The sequence below is a fragment of the Panthera tigris genome, chromosome B4 (assembly GCF_018350195.1).
Source record: "Panthera tigris isolate Pti1 chromosome B4, P.tigris_Pti1_mat1.1, whole genome shotgun sequence".
NCBI lineage: Eukaryota > Metazoa > Chordata > Mammalia > Carnivora > Felidae > Panthera > Panthera tigris.
The window spans coordinates 87431626-87452094 of NC_056666.1; the positions used below are offsets into that span (position 1 = coordinate 87431626).

The 20469-nt window shown below is 33.6% G+C and overlaps 1 protein-coding gene and 1 non-coding gene across 5 annotated transcripts in view; both read left to right on the forward strand.

Moving 5' to 3' along the window:
* MON2 (MON2 homolog, regulator of endosome-to-Golgi trafficking) overlaps positions 1-19856 on the forward strand; it is a 123422-nt gene extending 103566 nt beyond the window's left edge. For all 4 annotated transcript variants that reach the window (XM_007075010.3, XM_007075011.3, XM_042992664.1 and 1 more), the window contains 5 exons: positions 5392-5452; positions 6538-6661; positions 8933-9140; positions 11806-11888; positions 18414-19856. In XM_007075010.3, coding sequence (XP_007075072.1) covers positions 5392-5452; positions 6538-6661; positions 8933-9140; positions 11806-11888; positions 18414-18577 — 640 coding nt within the window. In that variant the 3' untranslated portion in view covers positions 18578-19856. The remainder of the gene's footprint in view (positions 1-5391; positions 5453-6537; positions 6662-8932; positions 9141-11805; positions 11889-18413) is intronic.
* LOC122240675 lies at positions 14485-14615 on the forward strand. Its single transcript, XR_006220447.1, has one exon. It is a non-coding gene; the product is annotated as a small nucleolar RNA SNORA38 (small nucleolar RNA).
* Positions 19857-20469: the final 613 nt, after the last annotated feature.

A 20469-nucleotide genomic window follows, 5' to 3' on the forward strand; every position in this document is an offset into this window, starting at 1 on the left:
AAATTAGTGTTGCACCAGAATAAATACGATTAGTGATGATAATGATTAGCTCTTTAAGATGTTAGTTTTGGTGGGGGCACCTGGGTGGCTCAGTCGGTTAAGCGTCCACCTTCGGCTCAGGTCATGATCTCACGGTTCGTGGATTCGAGCCCCTCATCAGGCTCTGTGCTGACAGCTCAGAGCCTGGAGCCTGCTTCGGTTTCTGTGTCTCCCTCTCTCTCTGCTCCTCCCCCACTCATGCTCTGTCTCTCTCTCAAAAATAAATAAATATTAAAAAAAATTATTTTTAATAAAAAAATATGTTAGTTTTGGTGAAGAAGAGTGGAATTTTCATTGTGTGACATCCATCTGAAGGCTTATGTTTATGGATCATCTTTTGACCCCTCACTGAGTGAGAGTAGGATAATTAGAAGACATACTAAATTTTATGAATGAGGAATCTGTGGGCTAACTTAAATTTTGTATAAAAGCTTATCTGGTATTTCAAAATTGAAAGTAGTAACATCCTTATTTCTGTTTCCACAAATGGTCAGATTTTGTTTTACTTTCTTTTTTTTTTTTTTTAAGTTTATTTATTTGAGAGAGAGAGAGAGAAAGAACACAAGCAGAGGAGGGGCAGAGAGAGAGGGAGAGAGAGAATCCTCAGCATGCTCCACACTCAGCGTGGAGCCAAGGTAGGGCTCAATTATAGTTCCACGAGATCACAACCTGAGCCCATATCAAGAGTCAGACGCCTAACTGACTAAGCCACCCAAGTACCCCTTGTTTACTTTCTTATGTATCTCATCTCTAGAAATCTTGTAAATACCAATGCAAGCATGCTCTGTATTTGCAGGAAAATTATAAGGACTCAAAGCACATTGAAACAAATTATCTTTTTATCTGTAACTCTGAAAATTTGAATTTCTTTGTGGATTCCATTGCCCAAAATCACTATATTAATTTGTATGAATCAAATAGGTTTAGAGATTTAAACTTTTCTTTTTCCTTCTCAGTTGTCTGTATATTCATGTTGCTTTATTATTTTATTTTTATTTATTTTTATTTTTTATTTTTATGTTTTTTTAATTTTTATTTATTTTTCTTTTTATTTTTTAAAGATTTTACTTTTACATAATCTCTACACCTAGCATGGGGCTTGAACCCACAACCCCAAGACCAAGAGGTACATGCTACACCAACTGAGCCAGCCAGGTGTCCCATAATAATATAACCTTTTAGAGCAGGTTTTTTGGCAATGAGTAAAACTTCTTTGTTTTCTTTTGGCTGGGTCTTTCTACCATCTTACTTAATTCTCAGGTTTCTTATTGAACATTTTTCATTTTCCAAACTTTGTTCTTATTAAGTTCAGTTTTCTGAAATTAATTTTATGTGTTTGTGTACAATAAAGTAGGCAATGAAACAAAAGGCCTAATAATAGAAACTGTACATCTTATGTCATTTTGTATTAATGCAGTCGTACTATAATTCATTATAGTTTTTAGCCCAACGGCAGCCCTGCTTACATTAAAGTTTTGGGTGTATTGAGTATGTTGAAAATCATATTACTTAAGAAAGCAGACAGCATAGTGGGTAAGAGCACTGACTTAGGAGTGGGGCCATCTGGATTCAAATCTCGACTGTATTACTTTATAACTGAGATGTTTTGGACAAGTTACTTAACCTCTCAGGAACTCATTTCCTTATCTGTTAATGGGAATTATACTTAACTCATAGGGTCATTAAGAGGGTTAAGTCACTTAAAATAAATGACTCCTTAGAGTAGTACCTGGCATGTAAGTGCTTTTAAAATGCTTGCTACCACTATTATTATCCTCATTATTTCCTTTCCTTAAGAGAAAGTGATGCTATCCGTATCCTTTCCCATCAAAAAGCCATATTTTAAACTAGAATTTTAAAGACCAAAACTGTAAATAACTAGGAGTAGGAAATTTACTTCTAAATTTGGAATTGTGTATAATGGCTAGAAAATAATAAAGATACTGACTTCAGCTGTCAGTAACACAGAATCAGTGTTCTAAGTTGTAGTTATTCTACTTATAGATTTAAGCCTTCTACTACATGGAGTAGTAGAGACCTACCCTACATTGAAAGTCATGACCTACTTTGGACTCTATCACCTACTTCCTGTTGACCTTGGACTGGTCATTTTTATTTCATAGTCCAAAAAATATTTTAAAGCTCAAATTGAAAACTTGCATTAGTTAGCTGAAGCTAAAAATGGCAGTGCTCACTAGGAGAACTTAAAACAATGCACATTTTCAGTTTCATGAGGATTTGTTTTTTGTTTTTCAAATAATTGATTACTTTGGAAATCACAAAATATTATTTTATGTCATATATGTACTTGTTCTATAACTGAAGTTCATCAGTAATATTGAACAGTAGGGTGTTTCAGAATGTTGCTTGGAATAATAAGGCCTTAGTTTTTATATAATACTAATATTTGAGCATATTTCATCTTGGAACATTTATAAGTCCTTTAACTTAATATACACTCTAAGACTTTGAATAACCATGCCTTTATAATGCTTAGCTTTCTTTTGTTCTTTAAGCTGTTTTGGCAAGGCAGTATAATAACAAAGAAATACAAATAAAATCAAAATTAGCTAGAAGAAAATGAAGGCTTTGGACATCATTGAAGACTATCATAAATAAATAGTTGAAAGGAGAAAAAGAAAAAACATGATTAAAGATGAAAAACATAAAGACTGTAATCTGGTAGACACTTGAAGGTTATTAGGAGTTCATTCAATCATCCTTGGAGTACTGAAACATGGTGCTTGTCCTCTAGAATACACTTGGGCTGGGGGGGAATTCATACAAATGGTCTGTGGACCTTAAGTTAAAAATCACTAAGTACTACCCAAAAGAATTCAGATGAAACATGTTCACACAAAAACTTGTTCACTAATATTCATAGTGGTATTTGTCATAATAGCCCCCAAATGAAGACAATCCAAATGTATATCACCTGATGAATGGATAAAGTAAATGTGGTATGTCTACAGATTGGAATATTCAGCCATAAGAAAGGATAAAATACTGATGTATGCATGCTACAGTATAGATGAATCTTGAAGATGTTATGCTAAGTGAAAGAAACCAGACACAAAAGGCCATATATTGTATGATGCCACTTATGGGGTATATCCAGAATAGGCAAATGCGTAAAGACAGAAAGTAGATTAATGGTTGCTACAGGTGGGAGAGGAGAGGATGAGGAGTGACTGGTCAAAGTACAGAATGTGTTTCAGGAGTGATTAAAATATCCTAGAATTAGAAGTGGCACAACTTTGTGCAGATACTAAAAAGCACTGAATTATATAATTTAAAAGGTGAATTTTATAGTATATGAAATTGTATCTCATTACACTTTTTGAATGTACCATGCAGAGAGAACTGACAAAAAATACAAATCATACTTTATCAGTTATTTTATTTCAACTAAATATTTGTGAAGATAATTTTTAAAATTACCTCCATCTTAGAGAATTAAGGATCTTATATGGCCCGTTTCTACCTGCAGTGTTCACCATCTCTACTTATAATTTATAGGTAAACTGTGTTAATCATCAGTTTTTTAGAAGCTCAACCAATTTTTTTGATATGCTCAAAGTGTTTAGTAAGGATACTAACTATAAGTTAAAAAAATAACCATTAGTTTGAGTTTTGAGACCAGAATACTTAACCTATGCATCATCAAATAATTCCTGATTTTTTTGATCGCTGGAATTAGGAGTGAACTTTTGAGTTTCTGACTTTGTATGCTTTCTTTCCTCATAAAATATTTTAAAATCCACTTCAGTGTTTGATACATGATCCTTGTCACATTTATATTATTACTGTCTGTTCCTAATAAGCTTTTTTTTTTTAATTCATAGCCCATCCTCAGTTACCTCCACCATTATCACCGTTTTTTTTGTATCACTGAACACTTATATTACTTGATTATAAATTAGAATTAAACACAGCTTTTATCTCCAGAGATACAGATAGGATCTGTGAAGCTACATTAGTTGTAGCAGTTATGAAATTCCCACCATTGGTTCCAGTTTGGGTACATGTCATTAAAATTTTTCCTGTAGTTTCCTACTAGCAGATTATAGAATTAGTCTAGGACTTGCACACCAGAATGCAAGTTTCATGCAACAGAGACTAAGTGCATCTTGTTCACAGCAGGATCTTGAACACCATCTTGCTCAAACTCAATGCTGTATATATGCTGTATATGGTACAAAGCATCTGATACTCAATAAATATTTGCTGAATGAAAAACATCTAAATCAAGTAAAGATATGGTACCCATAACAGAGTACATGTGCACGAGTGCTTGTGTGTATTCTAATACTTATAAATAGAAAAACCAAATAATGCTAGAGCAAAAATAGCCCTAGATACAAAACTGTATATTATAACTCTAAATCTAAGATAACACTGCTTTTACATTTACAACATGAAAGAGAAGAATTTAGGCTCAAATACCAGAGAAGTTTAGGGTCAAATTGCGGCCTTGTCATTTGCTTACAGTACATTCTTGGTCATTTTACCAGCATTCAAAGCCTCAGTTTCCTCTTCTGTCAATTACATGAGGATAATACTTGCTACATGTGGTTACTCTGGGAACTTATGAAATAATACAAATTAAAGCTCTTAGTACAGTGGCTTAGTACAGTGGCTCTGTAATTTTTCACTGTCATTACTGTAACAATCATTAACATCTTATTCTCAGCTGTTTTTAAGTAGTTAATATTTCACTGCTTTGTAAGTTTAATACCATTTTACCGCCCATTCTAATTAGGAGCCACATGGTTTAGAATTCACCTTGGTTCTCTCAGAATTACTGATTTCCATTGATCTTGCTGGAATAATTTTCTGCTTTAGAAAGTCTGAATCAGTCCTGTTTTGTTTTAGATGTTCTCTATTTTTAATGTAAAGATCTTTAATACATTGTGTTTATTACAAATTAGTGATTAATGGCCAGTCTCTGAGTGAATGGGTTCAGCAGATAACCAAGACTCTTTTAAGTCACTGGCAATGTAAGTGAATTCAGGTATCCTCACAGTAGTAATTTTTGTTGTAGCTGAAGATGATAGTAATACCCTCACTTTTTATTGTTTTTTTCATAATACTGAAAGGAGTTTAATTTTATAGATTTTATTTAATTCAGGATTGGACCAAGCATTTTTTGTAGTTAAGAAATTCATGTTTGTAATTGGTATAGTCCTTATTATACTAATAACTTTAATTAAAAATACTGTTCTTTTAAATAAATGGTAATGGGTGAGAACCTGGGTGAGAAAATAAATCCTTTTTGTCATTTGAATACTGCTTATTTCCAAGGAACATGTTACTTTTAAAAATCAAGTGTTTTATTTGTTTATTTTTTAGCATACCTCCAGATAATCTCTCTATTCAAGAATTTCAAAGAAATGAAAGTATTGACGTTGAGGTGAGGAAGCTATTTAAAACATTTTCCTGTAACCATTTGTGCAAACCAAATAGTAGAAATGTTGAAATTATGAAATTGCTAAAAGAACAAGTAGGGGTAGTAAGTTAAGATTGAACCTAAAAGCTTTAAAACTCTCACAGAGATTAAAGGTTGGTTCTTAAAGCACTGACATGATTTCCTTTTATTTGTTAGCTTTGTGCTGTGTGTATGTTGTCTAGATCCATAGTTGTGTCCATTTAATAATTTTAAAAAGTAGTTGATTCAGTAAAATCTCAGTCATTGAGCACGCATTTGAGAGTTTGTGCTACAGTTTGGCAAACCAGGTGTTTGTCGTTCAAACTAATCAATAAGTTGTTTAGATTTTTCTTTTTAACCAGCTGTAGATAGAGCCTCTCAAACTCTTGAAGCACATAATGAGAGCTTGTTAAAGAATATATTTTGTTGATTATAAATTGACTTTAAAGAAGTAGTTTTTTTTGGTTATAGATTTTTTTGTTGGGGGTGGTGGTTTGATGATTTTCCTTTAAGCAGGATAAAAGAACTTTTAAGTAAATGAAGTAAATTACTTTAAAGTATATCAAAAAAGTATATGTATAAAATATTGCTTTTTGTCCATTTCTGTATTAAAACTCTTGTAAACTTTTCTTCTTTTTCTTCAAAGGGCAAAATAACACATTATGTATTAGAAATGAGCTATTTAACAAAAATGAATGTAATTTTCCTTTCTCTTTTGTCTCATTTATGGTTATAAAAAGTGATTTCAATCTTATTCTTAATTCTGTTTTGGATACTTTATTCTAGCATGGATACATTTCATATAACATCAACATTTACTAAAATGGTTGCATAGTAAACAGTCTATAGTATTGACTATTTTGTAATAAATTTATTATTATTACTAAGACAAATGAGGGAAATGGACTACTCATCCTGTATGTTAACATTAAAATGTTTGTGTACTTCAAAGAAGATTCTTTAGCTGATTTTCTTTTAAAATAAAATTTAGGTTTTACTCTAGATACTGTCATTTGAGTTGGTCTCTTTCAAGAAAAAAAATGCATTTGAGTTTGCCTCTTTTGTTGTAGGTAGTTCAGCTTATCAGCACTGAGATACTACCTTATGCCAATTTTATTCCTAAGGAATTTGTTGGTCAGATAATGACTATGCTTAATAAGGGCTCAATACATTCTCAGTCATCTTCATTTACAGGTATGTTATTTTAATGATGTATTAAAAATGTTAGTATTGAAGTACTTTGGAAGAAGCTGACTATATAAATGTTTACTCCTGTGATTATGGCAAAATGTAAACTGGAGAATGGTTAAGGTAATTTCTAAGAACATGATAGAACATTAAGCTTTCTGAGGGGAAAATGTGAATATTCTGTTAAACTGTGCTAAGCACTTTGAAGAACATTTAAATGTGTGTAGTCTGGCCACTAGATGTCTCTCATACTGCTTACTTCACAAACTACAGCACTTCTTTTTCCCAGCCCAAACAAGTTTTAAAAGTGATCTGGTAAAGTGCAGATTTAACAAAAATAATAGTCTCAGAAAAAATAATTAAATACTACTTATATTAATACAGTCAACTTTTTATTATTAAAGAGTATATAAAAATTTCTAGATACATTTTTATAAAATGTGTGTTACAAACAATATAATCAGATGTAAATACTTTAAGCTTAATAAGGATTACTGAGTTGCCATGTATACTTTTTCTAGCAGTTTCTGATGATACCTCTTTGCCATTTATAGTATTAAATATACCAAAGTAAGGAAGGTATTTGGGCATTCTTCCAATGACTTTGCCATTGGACACAAACTTCTCGACTTTAACTTGGAGGTTTTTTTTTTTTTTAAACATATACATAGAAACAGGACCAGGCTTCTATAAAGACCTAGGTTCCTGGGATCAGTTTTGGTCCCCACCGTTCTTAAGTATGACCTGATAGCCAAAGCTTTCAGAGAAAATCTTTCAACATGAAAGAGAAAAAACAAAGAGGGAGTAAAAGAAACTGAGAGGAAACAGATAAAATTCAGAGCCATAAAAACATTACTCAAAAAAGCACAATTATAATTAGGATGTTCAAAGAGATAAAAGATTTATATGCATGAAAAAAAATACTATTAACAAGGAGGAATCAGAATAAGAAGGAGCTCACAGAAACTAAAAATGTGACAGCTGAAATAACAAGTCCAGTGAAGGGTTACAAGAAAATATAAGGAGGTAAACCAGGAAGTAGAGAAAGACAAAAAGTAGACAACATAAGAAGAAAGAAATAAAATGAATCCAAGGGGTCTAACATCTGACAATAGGTCTTCCAGAAAGAGAAAATAGAGCAAAGCTAACAGAGGAAATTATCAAATACATAAACTAAAGAAATCAGTCTCCAAATTAAAAATGGCCACTCAGTGACCAGAACAGTGAAAGAAAAAAGATCCACAAGAAGGCATGTTGTTAGGAAATTTCAAAATACCTGGGATAAAGAGAAGATCTACAAGATTTCAGAAAGAAAAGAAAAAAGTCCAACACAGAAGAATTGTATCAAGAGGACATTGGACTTTTCAGTAGCAGCACCGTATGCTAAAAGACATCGATGAAGTAGTTTGAGAGTTAGAAATGGAAAGGATTTTTAAGAAGGAGTTTTAAATGTGGGCCCATTGTTGGCAGAGTATAAGCGTAGAATGGTAATTTTCAAATGTCAGCATGTATTATAATCAGCTGCAAGGGCAAGCTATTGCTGGGCTGTACTCTCAGAGCTTCTGATTCAGTACGTATGGGGTGGGATATGAGAATTTGCATTTCTAACGAGTTTTCTGGTGATGTTGATGCTGCTAAGGAACAACTCTTTGAGTACCACAGTAAAGTAATGATATTTTCAGAAATGCAAGTTCTCAAAAATGTTACTTCCTATTCAGAATAGTCTTTCTGAGACATTCTAGAATGTGCTCCATGAAAACAAAGGAGTAAGCCAAGGAAATGGAAGGCATGGATCTAGGAAGTGGGATATACAATAAGAGAATAAAACAATTCCCAGGCTATGACAAAGACTAGTTCTAGGAGATGGCGGGACAGCAGGTCTAGAGAGCAGCTAGTCCAGAATAGAGCTCAGGTCTGGCTCTAGAAAGATGTCGCTAAGAGGAAAGTAGGAAGGGAGGAAGGAAGAAGAAAGAAAGAAAAATCACAAACTTGACCTTGTGGCAAACCATTGAGAAGTATTTTATAGTGCTGTCAAAGAGTATGAAAAAAAACAAGACAAGAAAAATACTAAGTAGAAATGATGAGAGTTGACAGTCTTGCCTTGTTTTTGGTCTTGAAAGGGGGAAAATTGTTATATACATGCTGTTAGCTGTAAGGTTTTCATAGATGCTCTTCATCAGTTGAAGAATTTCCTTCTGTTCCTAGTTTGCTAAATTGTTATCATTAAGGTTATTAATTTAACTTCCTATTAACCATCAAAAATTGTTAATTTTACAGAAGCAGAGATTGATATTCGTTTGAGAGAGGAATTTTCGAAAATGTGTTTTGAAACATTGCTCCAGTTTTCCTTCAGTAACAAAGTCACAACACCTCAAGAAGGCTATATCTCACGAATGGCACTCTCAGTACTTTTAAAGAGGTCTCAAGATGTACTTCATCGCTATATAGAGGATGAAAGATTAAGTGGTAAATGCCCTCTTCCAAGGTATAGATTTTATTTTATAGATGAAGGGAATATGCTGTCATAGTTATTAATTCAAAAAAAAAAAAAAAAAGCTTTGAGCACCAAGTTGTTTTTATAAGTGATGTGAATGTAACCTGAAGCTGTTTATAATTTTATTTATTTTATATGGTGTAAATATTTATAAGTTTTGCTGCAGATATATTAATGCATTTTATTTTGGGATGCTTTTTCAGACTCGTCATGAAGGTTAAGTAATATATGATATGTGTACCAAGTTTCCTTTTTGGATTTAAAAGAAAATTTTGAATTCTAAAATATGTTTTCTCAAGGATTTCTGGATAAGGACTTGTGGATCTGTATGAGCACATAGGTGTGGATCTCTCTAGAGAGAAAATAATTGATAAATCATACTCTGGGAACTTCCTAGTTAGTTTTACAGTTTTTTTTAGATTTCTCTACAAGTCAGCTAGCATTTTAGATCTTCTTTTTATCTAGTTTGCTTAATTAAGCCCTTGTTCCTAAACTAATTTGCTTCCCACTTAGCCAAGCTGTGTCAGTGGAAGGGGCTCTAGGTCTTTCTGCAAAGCCAAAGCTAATCAAAGTTGGGATAGAAATCAGAATTCATCAAAAAATGTAATCATAAATTTGAGTTATGTCACCAATCTATTTTTTTTATGTGGGAATTAGAGTTTAAAGCAAAACAAATGAAACAAAATACCATTGGAAGATAGAGTTATCAAAGTCAGGGTAGAGTTTCAAAAATCATTATGGGTCCATCTCTTGAGGTACTATTGGAGAGGTAAATCATCAGCCCCAAATCTTTGTGCACATTCTTATTTACTTATAATAAATTTTTGGAGTTAGAATTACTTGTCAAAAGATAAAAACATTTTTGGGGCGCCTGGGTGGCTCAGTCGGTTGAGCGGCCGACTTCAGCTCGGATCATGATCTCGCAGCCCGTGAGTCCGAGCCCTGCGTCGGGCTCTGTGCTGACAGCTCAGAGCCTGGAGCCTGTTTCAGATTCTGTGTCTCCCTCTCTCTGACCCTCCCCGTTCATGCTCTGTCTCTCTCTGTCTCAAAAATAAATAAACGTTAAAAAAAAAATAAAAAAAAAAGATAAAAACATTTTTAAAATTTCTTTTAATGTTTATTTATTTTTGAGAGACAAACTGTGAGCAGGGGGAGGGGCAGAGAGAGAGGGAGACACAGAATCTGAAGCAGGCTTCAGACTCTGAGCTGACCGCACAGAGCCAGATGCAGGACTTGAAGTCGTAAACCGTGAGATCATGACCTGAGCTGAAGTCAGAGGCTTAACTGAGCACTCAGGTGCCCTAAGATAAAAACATTTTTAAAGCTTTTGATATGTATTCCAAATTGCCTACCAGGAATTTCTGCCAATTTACATTCTCCCAGAAGTATATAAATGTCCTTTTCTCAGTTTTTAGCATTTTAAAATTATTTGCCATTTTATGATTTATTTTATCTTTTTTAAATTTGATGAATGAAAAATAGTTACATGGTAGTTTGGTTTTTTTTAAATTACCAATGCTTAATAGTCATTTGTATTTCTATTTTTAAGATCCACTGTATTTTGAATTTCTAAAATATAAATTATACCTCCTCGTATTCAGATTTATATATAAAAGCATTCCAAAGACAGGTGTTAGTAATTTGGTTATGGGCATGATTGAAAATTGATTTATCATAATCTCTGAAGTATACTTGGAAAAGCAGTAATAAAGTTGCTTTGCTTGGAATATTTTTATTTACTAGATTATAACGTATTATTTGACTTCAGAAAGCAGCTTTTCCTTCATTTTTCATGTTTTTAGTGTTTATTGCTTTTAAATTGAGTCTTACTTATAGTTGTCCTATAAAGTATTGTATTGTATCATCCTGTGTTTGATGCAGTGTCATTACATTATTTTCTAAACTACATTGCAACACAGTAACTTCTTCTATGCTTACAAAGGGAGGCTTGAAATAGTACTCTGTCATAGTATTAGAAAAATTTTTTCTGCAGAATGAAAACACAGATTGGTGTCAGCAATGAGGGGAAAGGGAGGAAACTATGTAGGGATAAAGAAGGGAATGAAGCTACTCTTGTTCATCCTTTACTCCCAAGTTCATTCTTCATTACTGATGTCTCCAAATAGGAGACACCTTAGGATTAGTTTTGAGCATGTTTCTTTTTGTTGTATTAGAAAATCAAACAAGTACTATTATAATTTTAAATGTTCTTTTAACAGCATGATAAAATATGTGTCAGGAGGTAATAGTGGTTTTTATTTCCATTTAAGCTTTGGCAAATCCCTTTTGGTGCTAAGGAGTTAAAAAGAAAAAAAAACATTTTTGTAGAGAAGCCTTAAAAGCATATATTATAAAATGTCTTAACTTTAAATAATTATATGAAATATTTTACAATTATCTTACAAATTTAGATTTGCCTGAAGAGATTGCCTCCCCCTCCCTTTGAAATTGATAACTTATGGTAAAAATAACTATAAATCTTATTTGCACACTGAAGTATATGTTAATAAAATATTTTAATAAGAATTTAAAACTAAAATTAACTTTGTATTGTGTTCAGTATTTTTCCAAAAATATATCTATTTGTATAAACCTAGTAAACACACATGGCATATCTTAAAATCATGATGGAAATAATTTCCCATCTGTTTTTTAGGCAACAAGTAACAGAAATTATATTTGTTTTAAAAGCAGTCAGTACTCTCATTGATTCACTTAAGAAAACTCAGCCTGAGAATGGTAAGTGCTTAGAAACTCAGTTATTCTAAACTCATAACATTTATGTTCTATTTCTGATATACTTTTCTATTATTAAGTTAACTGAATTTTAGGAATATAACAACTATTAGACTTTCTTTTTCCCAGTCCTTATGACAGCAAAGCATCGTCCATTAGGATGTCAATTAAGTAAATGTTTTGGCTTCTTAATATTAAACAACAGTTTGGCTTTTTTTTTTTTTTTTTTTTTTTTTTTTTTTTTTTTTTTTTTTTTTAACTAAGTTGGTCTGAAGTTAGGGTGTTGCATGGATAATTAGTATTTCGTATAAGTTTAATGTGGAGCATCACTGAGTTTTGGGTGGGAGTAGTCTTCATCCTGCATGTGTACTGAATTATGGTATAAGTATAAACTGTTCAACTTTGAATCATTTTATAGCCTTCTCTCATTTGTTTCCCCTTTCTGTTACTCATCTCTCTTCTCTCCGTTCTTTACATTGTTGCTAGAAATGATTTTTCCAAAAGTGCAGCTTTGATCATTCATTTTCCCATCCTTGTAAAACAAAACAAAAAATTTTCATGTACCATTACCTACCAAATGCAGAGAGTACTATTCTCAGCCTCTATTAGGTTTATGCTTTATTTCCACTAGATTTCATGTATCCTGTTTCCCACCAAACTAAAATTTTCAGTCTACCCAAGTTTTTCTAACCTTTTGCTTATTTCATTCTCCTACCTATGTCTACCTAGTTCAAATACCACTCCACTTTTTAACCTTGTTTTTAATCTTTAGTGGTGAATGATTTCTCTTTTCATTGAACTCGTAGCTAGTTTATGTGTACCTTTGTCCAAAGGCACTCTATATGTATTACTGTTACACATATAGATGAATCAGTCACTTCCCTTAACTTGTAAACTTCTTGAGAGGCTTTTTGGGCCATATTTTGTTCTATTTGAATCCTCTACAGCATTGCTACTCAAAGTGGTTTGTTTGAGGATAGGATAAAGAGCTGGCATATTTGTGTCACTAAACACAGTGGTTTAGTTGACATTTTTTATACAACAAGAGTTTGTTAAAGAAGGAAGTGTGTTGGGCGCCTGGGTGGCTCAGTCGGTTAAGCGTCCGACTTCAGCTCAGGTCATGATCTCACGGCTCGTGAGTTTGAGCCCCGTGTCGGGCTCTGTGCTGACAGCTCAGAGCCCGGAGCCTGTTTCAGATTCTGTGTCTCCCTCTCTCTCTGACCCTCCCCCGTTCATCCTCTGTCTCTCTCTGTCTCAAAAGTAAATAAACGTTAAAAAAAAAAAAAAATTAAAAAAAAAAAAAAAAAGAAGGAAGTGTGTTGATTTACATTCTGGCCCAAGCACATTAGCAGACTGGCACTTTATGCAGCATTACTTTTAATACCCAAGAAGAAGGTTCCTAATAAATGCCTAATAAATGAATCATAGGATATTTGTTCCTGGCAATTATTATGTAATAAAAGTAAATACATATTTTTTCATTTTCAAAATTTACCCACTAGTACTTTGGCCTAGAAAGAGTATTATACTAAACCTTAAGGAGTAATAGATTTGTACTTATTCAATACAAAGGGAGGGGGGTGGAATTTGGTGGGTTTTTTTTTTTTTTTTTTAATCTTTATTTATTTTTGAGAGAAAGACAGGGTGTGAGCAGGGGAGGGGCAGAGAGAGAGAGGGAGACACAGAATCTGAAGCAGGCTCCAAGCCCTGAGCTGTCAGCACAGGGCCCAACGCGGGGCTCAAACTCACAAACTGAGATCATGACCTGAGCCGAAGCTGGGCGATCAACCGACAGAGCCACCCAGGCGCCCCGGGAAGGGTGAAATTTGTAAGAAAATTTTTGGAGCAATATCTTGACTTCATCCCATCAAATTCAAATTTGAGTTCTCATCAAAAATGTTCTGGTTGATATTTTAGAGAGAGAAGTCATGCATTAACTTCCTAGTGACCAGTAAAATCTTTATTAGATCATAGGATAGAATTGGATTCTTAATTCAAGTCTAAAATATATTTAAGACTTAAACAGGAAATTCTCCAATTCCCATGTTATTGCTATAGTATATTAAATATAACCAGTATATTTCAGTGCATAGTGCTTGCATTATTTTGCAGAATTTTTAGACAGCTGTCAAGAATTTAACCAAAATTTGTATAAAGGAAGAAAAGGGAAGAAAAACTCAGTAACTTTTTTTTTTTTTTCATAGCTAGTGGGCCAAGAATAGGGCAGTGTAGTAATGGTAAATGATTTAACTTACTGTTAAAAATTGTCTAAGAGAGTTTGAATTGTGGCTCTGGGTATATGAAGTGAAATTTTAAACTAAATGTAACCATAAATGAAGATGATATTGTAACATATTAGAAAGCTATGATAAGCTTCATTAAGAAACAGGAAAAAAGAAGATAACTAAGAAAAAGCCAAGCCTTTCCAGTGGAAATATGTTGGATTGCTCGTTGCCAGTCCAAAATTGTTTAAAACATTGGTCATTTGTTTTAGGGTTTTCTAGTGAGAGAGGAGGCATTTTTTGGACTTATTTTTAATTTGGGGGAATTTTGTTTTTATCATTTTACTTGATCTTTACTTTAAAATTTGAATAGGTAACCCTCCTACAAAGGCATGTCTGTAGTTCCCTGTCTTTGAACACGTAAGAATTGGAGGAAAAGAAATGTGGACTTGGAGAAGTCTGGGGCCAGCTTGCTCCATGCAGGCTCAAGATCAACCATCCAACAGAGAGAGAGAGAGAGGGAGAAAATAGAATTTGAATAGCTAGTAACCACATACACATGTTTCAAAAATTCAAAAATATACAGGGAAAAGTTTTGAGATAGCTTTATCCTATTTTATATCTGCCTAGTTCTTACCTCGCCATAGGTAACCATTTAACCATTTTTATTAGTTTGTGGATCTTTCCATGAGTTTATTATGTAAATACAATATATATATATATACTCCAGTATTCCCCCAGTTTTAAACATAAATGAATATGCATAGTAGCCCCATATTATACCTACTGTCCTGAATACTCTTTATTTTTCTCCGCTTCATAAAATTTGGAGATACTTCCATATCAATACATACAGCTTTTTCATTCCTTTTGATAGGTAAGCCCAAGATCTGTAGTGGGATTTTTTTTTTTTTTTAAGTTCATTTCTTTACTTTGGGAGAGAACACAGGTGGGGGAGGGGCAGAGAGAGCAAAAGAGAGAGAGACAGAGAATCCTATGCCAGCACAGAGCCCGATGCATAGCTCCAACCCACAAACCGTGAGATCATGACCTGAGTTGAAGTTGGATGCTCAACTGACTGAGCCACCCAGGCACCCCATATGTATGGTAGGTTTTAAAAACTGTATTTTAAGAAATTTGAAGAGCCTTCCCTGAGTTTAGGATGTGATCTTAAACAGTGTATTTTTTAAATTTTTTTTTTTTTTTTACATTTATTTATTTTTGAGACAGAGTGTGAGCAGGGGAGGGGCAGAGAGAGGGGGGCGGGTGGGGAGACACAGAATCCGAAACAGGCTTCAGGCTCCGAGCTGTCAGCACAGAGCCTGATGTAGGGCTTGAAACCACAAACCATGAGATCATGACCAGAGCCGAAGTCGGATGCCCAGTCGGCTGAGCCACCCAGGCGCCCCTTAAACAGCGTATTTTTTTATTTTCCAGTAGTAAACCAAGAATTAATTTTGTCAGTTGACTCTCCATCTGGGGCAATCTAGATAGGTTTCAATCTGTGCAACCTTTTTTTTATTTTTCCCAGTTTTTTTATTGTTGCAAAATACACATAAAATATTTATCTTCAGCCATTTTTAAGTGTATAGTTCAGTGGTATTAATTTCATAATAGTGTGCAACCATCACCATGATCTATCTCCATAACTCTTTTTATCTTGTAACTGAAACTCGACACTCATTAAACAATAACTCCTTATTCCCCGCTCCTCCTAGTTTCTGACACCACCATTCTATTTTCTATTACTATGACTTTGCTCTCGGTATCTCATATAAGTTGAGTCATAAAATACTTGTCTTTTTGTGACTGGCTTTTCTGCTTAGTATAATGTCATTGAGTTTCATTCATATTGTAGCATATTGGAGAATCTACTTTTTAAGGCTGAATAATATTCCATTGTGGTGTGTGTGTGTGTGTGTGTGTGTGTGTGTGTGTGTGTGTGTGTGTGTTGTGTGTGTGTGTCTCATATTTTCCTTATCCATTCATCCATTGGTAGACACTTGGGTTAATTCCACATTTTAGCTATTGCAAATAATGCTGCTATGAATGTGTGTAGGAATCTCTTCAAGACCCTGCTTTGTTCTTTTGAGTATATACCCAGAAGTAGAATTGCTCGATCATATGGTAATTCTATTTTTTTGTTTTTTGAGGAACCACTGTATTATTTTCCACAGTGGCTATACCATTTTACATTACAACCATCAGTGAACAAAGGTTCTAATTTCTCCACATCTGCACAAATACTTGTGTTTTTTTAAATTTTGTTTTTGTTTTGATAGTAGCCATTTTAATCAGTATGAGTTGGTATCTCATTGTAGTTCTGATTTGCATTTCCCTTAGGTTGGCGATGTTGAGCATCTTTTCGTGTACATTATTGGCCATTTGTATACATTATCGGCCATTTGTATATCTCCTTTGGAGAAATGTCTATTCAAGTCCTTTGCCATTTTTTGAATTGAGTTGTTTTTTGTTGTTGTTGAAGCCCCTTTGTTTACACCTCTATGATCAGAAGCAGCGATCAGAGCACAGATCCCCGATATTTGGAGGATATGGTCTTTTTGCCCACCGTGGCCTGCTGCAGGCAAGCTGCTCCAGGAACACGTGCACAGCTGCCTACCACATGGCTAGGGGTGAGGGATGGGTAGCTGCTACTGTGCTAAGAGCTGAAATTGACCAAAATTAACCACAATATTCTATCCAAGTCTACCTCTGGAAGTTGCAAGCCTTCAGTAGACTCCAGAGTTCCAAAATAGTTGTATCAAGCCGATTCTGCCAATACAATTGTTGTCTAGGTGGGTAGACAGATTCCGGGTACTTGCTCTCTGCCATTTTTCCAGAATCCTCTCTGTGTAATCTTTTGTTAAATGATCAGTGGAAAGTTTCATAGAAGACAGCTGGAGCAGACTGTTTAAAACTTCTCTTTAAACTGTTTGTTTTCTGTTAAGCAAGGAAAATTCTTTTTACAAATGAGATCTCTTATGGATTCCCAAGATATAAAACAGATAAAAACAGCACTGGCCTGAGTCCCTCCTTCACCGTTACCCATCCGCTCCCCTCCCTTTTTCTTTTTCCCATTTCTAGTCTGAGGAAGCCTCTGTTTGGGTGAAGAAGGGATTGCGTGAACAGTTCAGCATTTCCCAAGATTTGTACTCAGGAATGAATATTAATGATGATGAGTGATGTCAGTAGATACTGAATCTAAAAAAAATTCCATAATCAAATTAATTTTGGAAATCCTAGATTAGATAAAGTTAAACCTCTTTTTTACTGCAAGTTTTTAATAAATTCGTGTGAATTATGAGTCCCCCAAAAGGAAGATAATATATACAACATGTGCCAAACTTCCCTGGTCATCGTTTTTATAAGAAGTATTTTGAAGAATACTAGTGTAAGAAACACATTCCTTTATTCTCCAACAGAAGCTGAGATAAAGAGAAATTGGAGTGAAAAATAGAATCACAGTTCCTTGTGTATAATACAGTATCTTTCTTTTATGCTAGACTGCCTCCTAGATTTGAGACTTGTTTCATAGTGTCGTATACATATACTGTGTAACAAAATCTGTCAGCTGGTTTTGTTGCGTATTGCAGGCTCAGCAATATGCACAGTGTTTACAGAAAAATAGACATGTAATATGTGATCTCAGAGTATAAGGAAATTATAAACTAAATGGGATGTAACACTTTTTCCCATTCACCAAATAGTATTCAACTGTACTACTTGTTGGTGATAGTGGAGAGGAACACGGATGTGTCTCTTCACACTGAAGTTTAAATCTAATGATACCTGTTGAAGATTAGGAAGCAGTACAAGAGAAGAGTGGATCTTTGGTCACTTGAAACTAAAATCAGTATCAAGGACATTACTGGGGAAACCATTTAAATATTTATATTTTTAGCATACAACTGCATAAGAAATTGAGTTGTTTTCTAATTCTAATTCCTCTTGAAATATGCACTACATTGTCTGGCACTTACACTGAAAATGACAGAAGTTTGAATTCCAAGTTACTTTGTTAGCTTCCAAGGCCTTCACAAATTGAAGTATCATTTAAAATGGACTTTAGCACGTTCCTTGGTATGGATGACTCTGTACTCTGACCATATGTTTCCCCCTCATATCTTATTCGATCTATCGGGAAGTCTTCCAAAGATTAAAAAAGAAAAGGGTATAAGATTGTGGAATCTCCATATTGGGGGATTTTTTTCTTTGCCTTGTATTTAAAGGATTGTGTTATGTTAATTGGATAATCTCTGCTATTTAAATACACATGTTTTTGAGATTTTATACTTTTTAATTGCAGTTGATGGAAATACCTGGGCACAAGTGATTGCTTTATACCCAACTCTAGTCGAATGCATCACCTGCTCGTCTGCAGAAGTCTGCTCTGCACTTAAAGAGGCACTCGTTCCTTTTAAGGATTTCATGCAGCCACCAGCATCCAAAGTTCAAAATGGAGAATCTTGACCAGCTATAATAATTTTAAAGAAGAAAGATTATCTAAAGACTGTTTGATCCTCAGTGAGTCTTCTATGAGAAGGACATTTCTTACTACCAATAATTCTTGGCAGCTGTTGTTCGCCTCCTTTAAATTGTACTTACCTGAGTTCAGTAATTCATATTACAAGCTTACATGTCAACAAAGGCTCCTGAGTGAGCAGCGGTGGAAGCCTTTAGTAGGTTAAACTGATGGAGAGTTAGTTAATACTGCAACATACCTGCTACTGTATCTTCAGTTGGTGATTTAAAAGTGAGCTTATGTACAGTTTGTGGTGTATGTGTTAATGATGTACTTTTTAAAAAGAAAGAAAAGATATTTCATTCAGTCAGATTTATTAGGCTGGTGTTTTTGCACCCTTTTTCAAGTACAAATTGTACTAAAATTTTATGCAAGATGGTACTGTAACATTCCATATTATCTATAACCAGCCTTTGTAAACAAAGGGAACTGATAAACTTGTGTGTATAATAAATGGTACAGTTCTGTATAAAATAGTTGCATTTATTATTTAAATTTTTAAAATATTGATAATGTTAAATGCTTGAAGCTGTATTTATTATTAATACAAAATTGTTTGCTTTCATTTTTACTTATAATTTGCCTTCTTAAGCGGCAGGTATGCTTACCATATGATCATGCAGTTATCTTTAGTGCTTATTTTAAATGTATTTACTAGTGACTATTAAACATCTGACCAGAAAGGTCATGTGAACACAGCAGCAAATAGTTTATGATTTGCTGATTTTGCAACTTTGAAGTATAGTTATTAGCTTAATACATTGGGATATATTGTAGCATTCTGACTCCGTCATACCTCATTTCTTTAAATATCTTTCCCAGCTTTCACGTAAGTCTGTTTTTATATTTGGTGTTTGGATTTTAAAGACTTTTCATATTATATTTCTACTGATTTTCTTTTTCTCACTGACTAAGCATTTATCACTGTCTTTGAATTATGATCCAGGCAAGATGATTCCAGATTTCCTAAATTTTGCCTGTGAAGTTTTGTTCATTTCAGTGCTTCATTTTGTAATGTCTTCGCAAGAAAAAAAATAACTATGCCAACCCATAAATATAAAATGTGTGTGTGTTCTAAAACAATGAGAAGTGTATTTTTGGAGACAGTGAAGCATTTAGAAGTACAGTAAACTTTCTGTCATGGAGTGAATTGCTAATTTTGTTTCACTTTTCTTAGTGAAGAAGAAAAATGCTCTTGAGTACATTACTTGTTTCTTAAAAAACTAACCTAGCTTACTGTATTTTTTATTAATGGATTGTGGTATTATCATATTAGTTACATTTGCATAAACATTTATGTGAAGACACAAAGATGTTTAAAACAATGATTAAGAAATCATAATGGTTTCAGTATTATGTTAGTGTGCTGGAAGTCCTTTGATTTTAATAGAATTTATACATTGCAGCCTCTCCAGAATAATTATAAAACTAGGAGAAGATACTAGAATTGAGTAATGAATGAGATACAATTTTGAGGCTGTTGTAATTGCGAAATTATTTAATTTGCACTATTATCTGTAAACATGGTAAGCTTTTATCGAGGAGATATTATTTTTATTTACATGAATTAATGAATTTCTATTTTATAATTTCACCTAAAATTAGGGTAAATTAATATGGCATTTCATAGATTCTGTCTTCAGCATTTTCCTTAAAGTTGTAAAAAAGAAAATACCAAGCTGTGTATTCAGTTTATTTCCTATATTTGGATATGTTACATTGGGAGTTAGAAAGATCTGTGTATCATTGATAAAGTACTGAAATAGACTAACAAGGGTAGTGTGCCAGTTAAGTAACATGTTAAAAATATTGCCATGAATTTACATGAAGTGAAAATGTT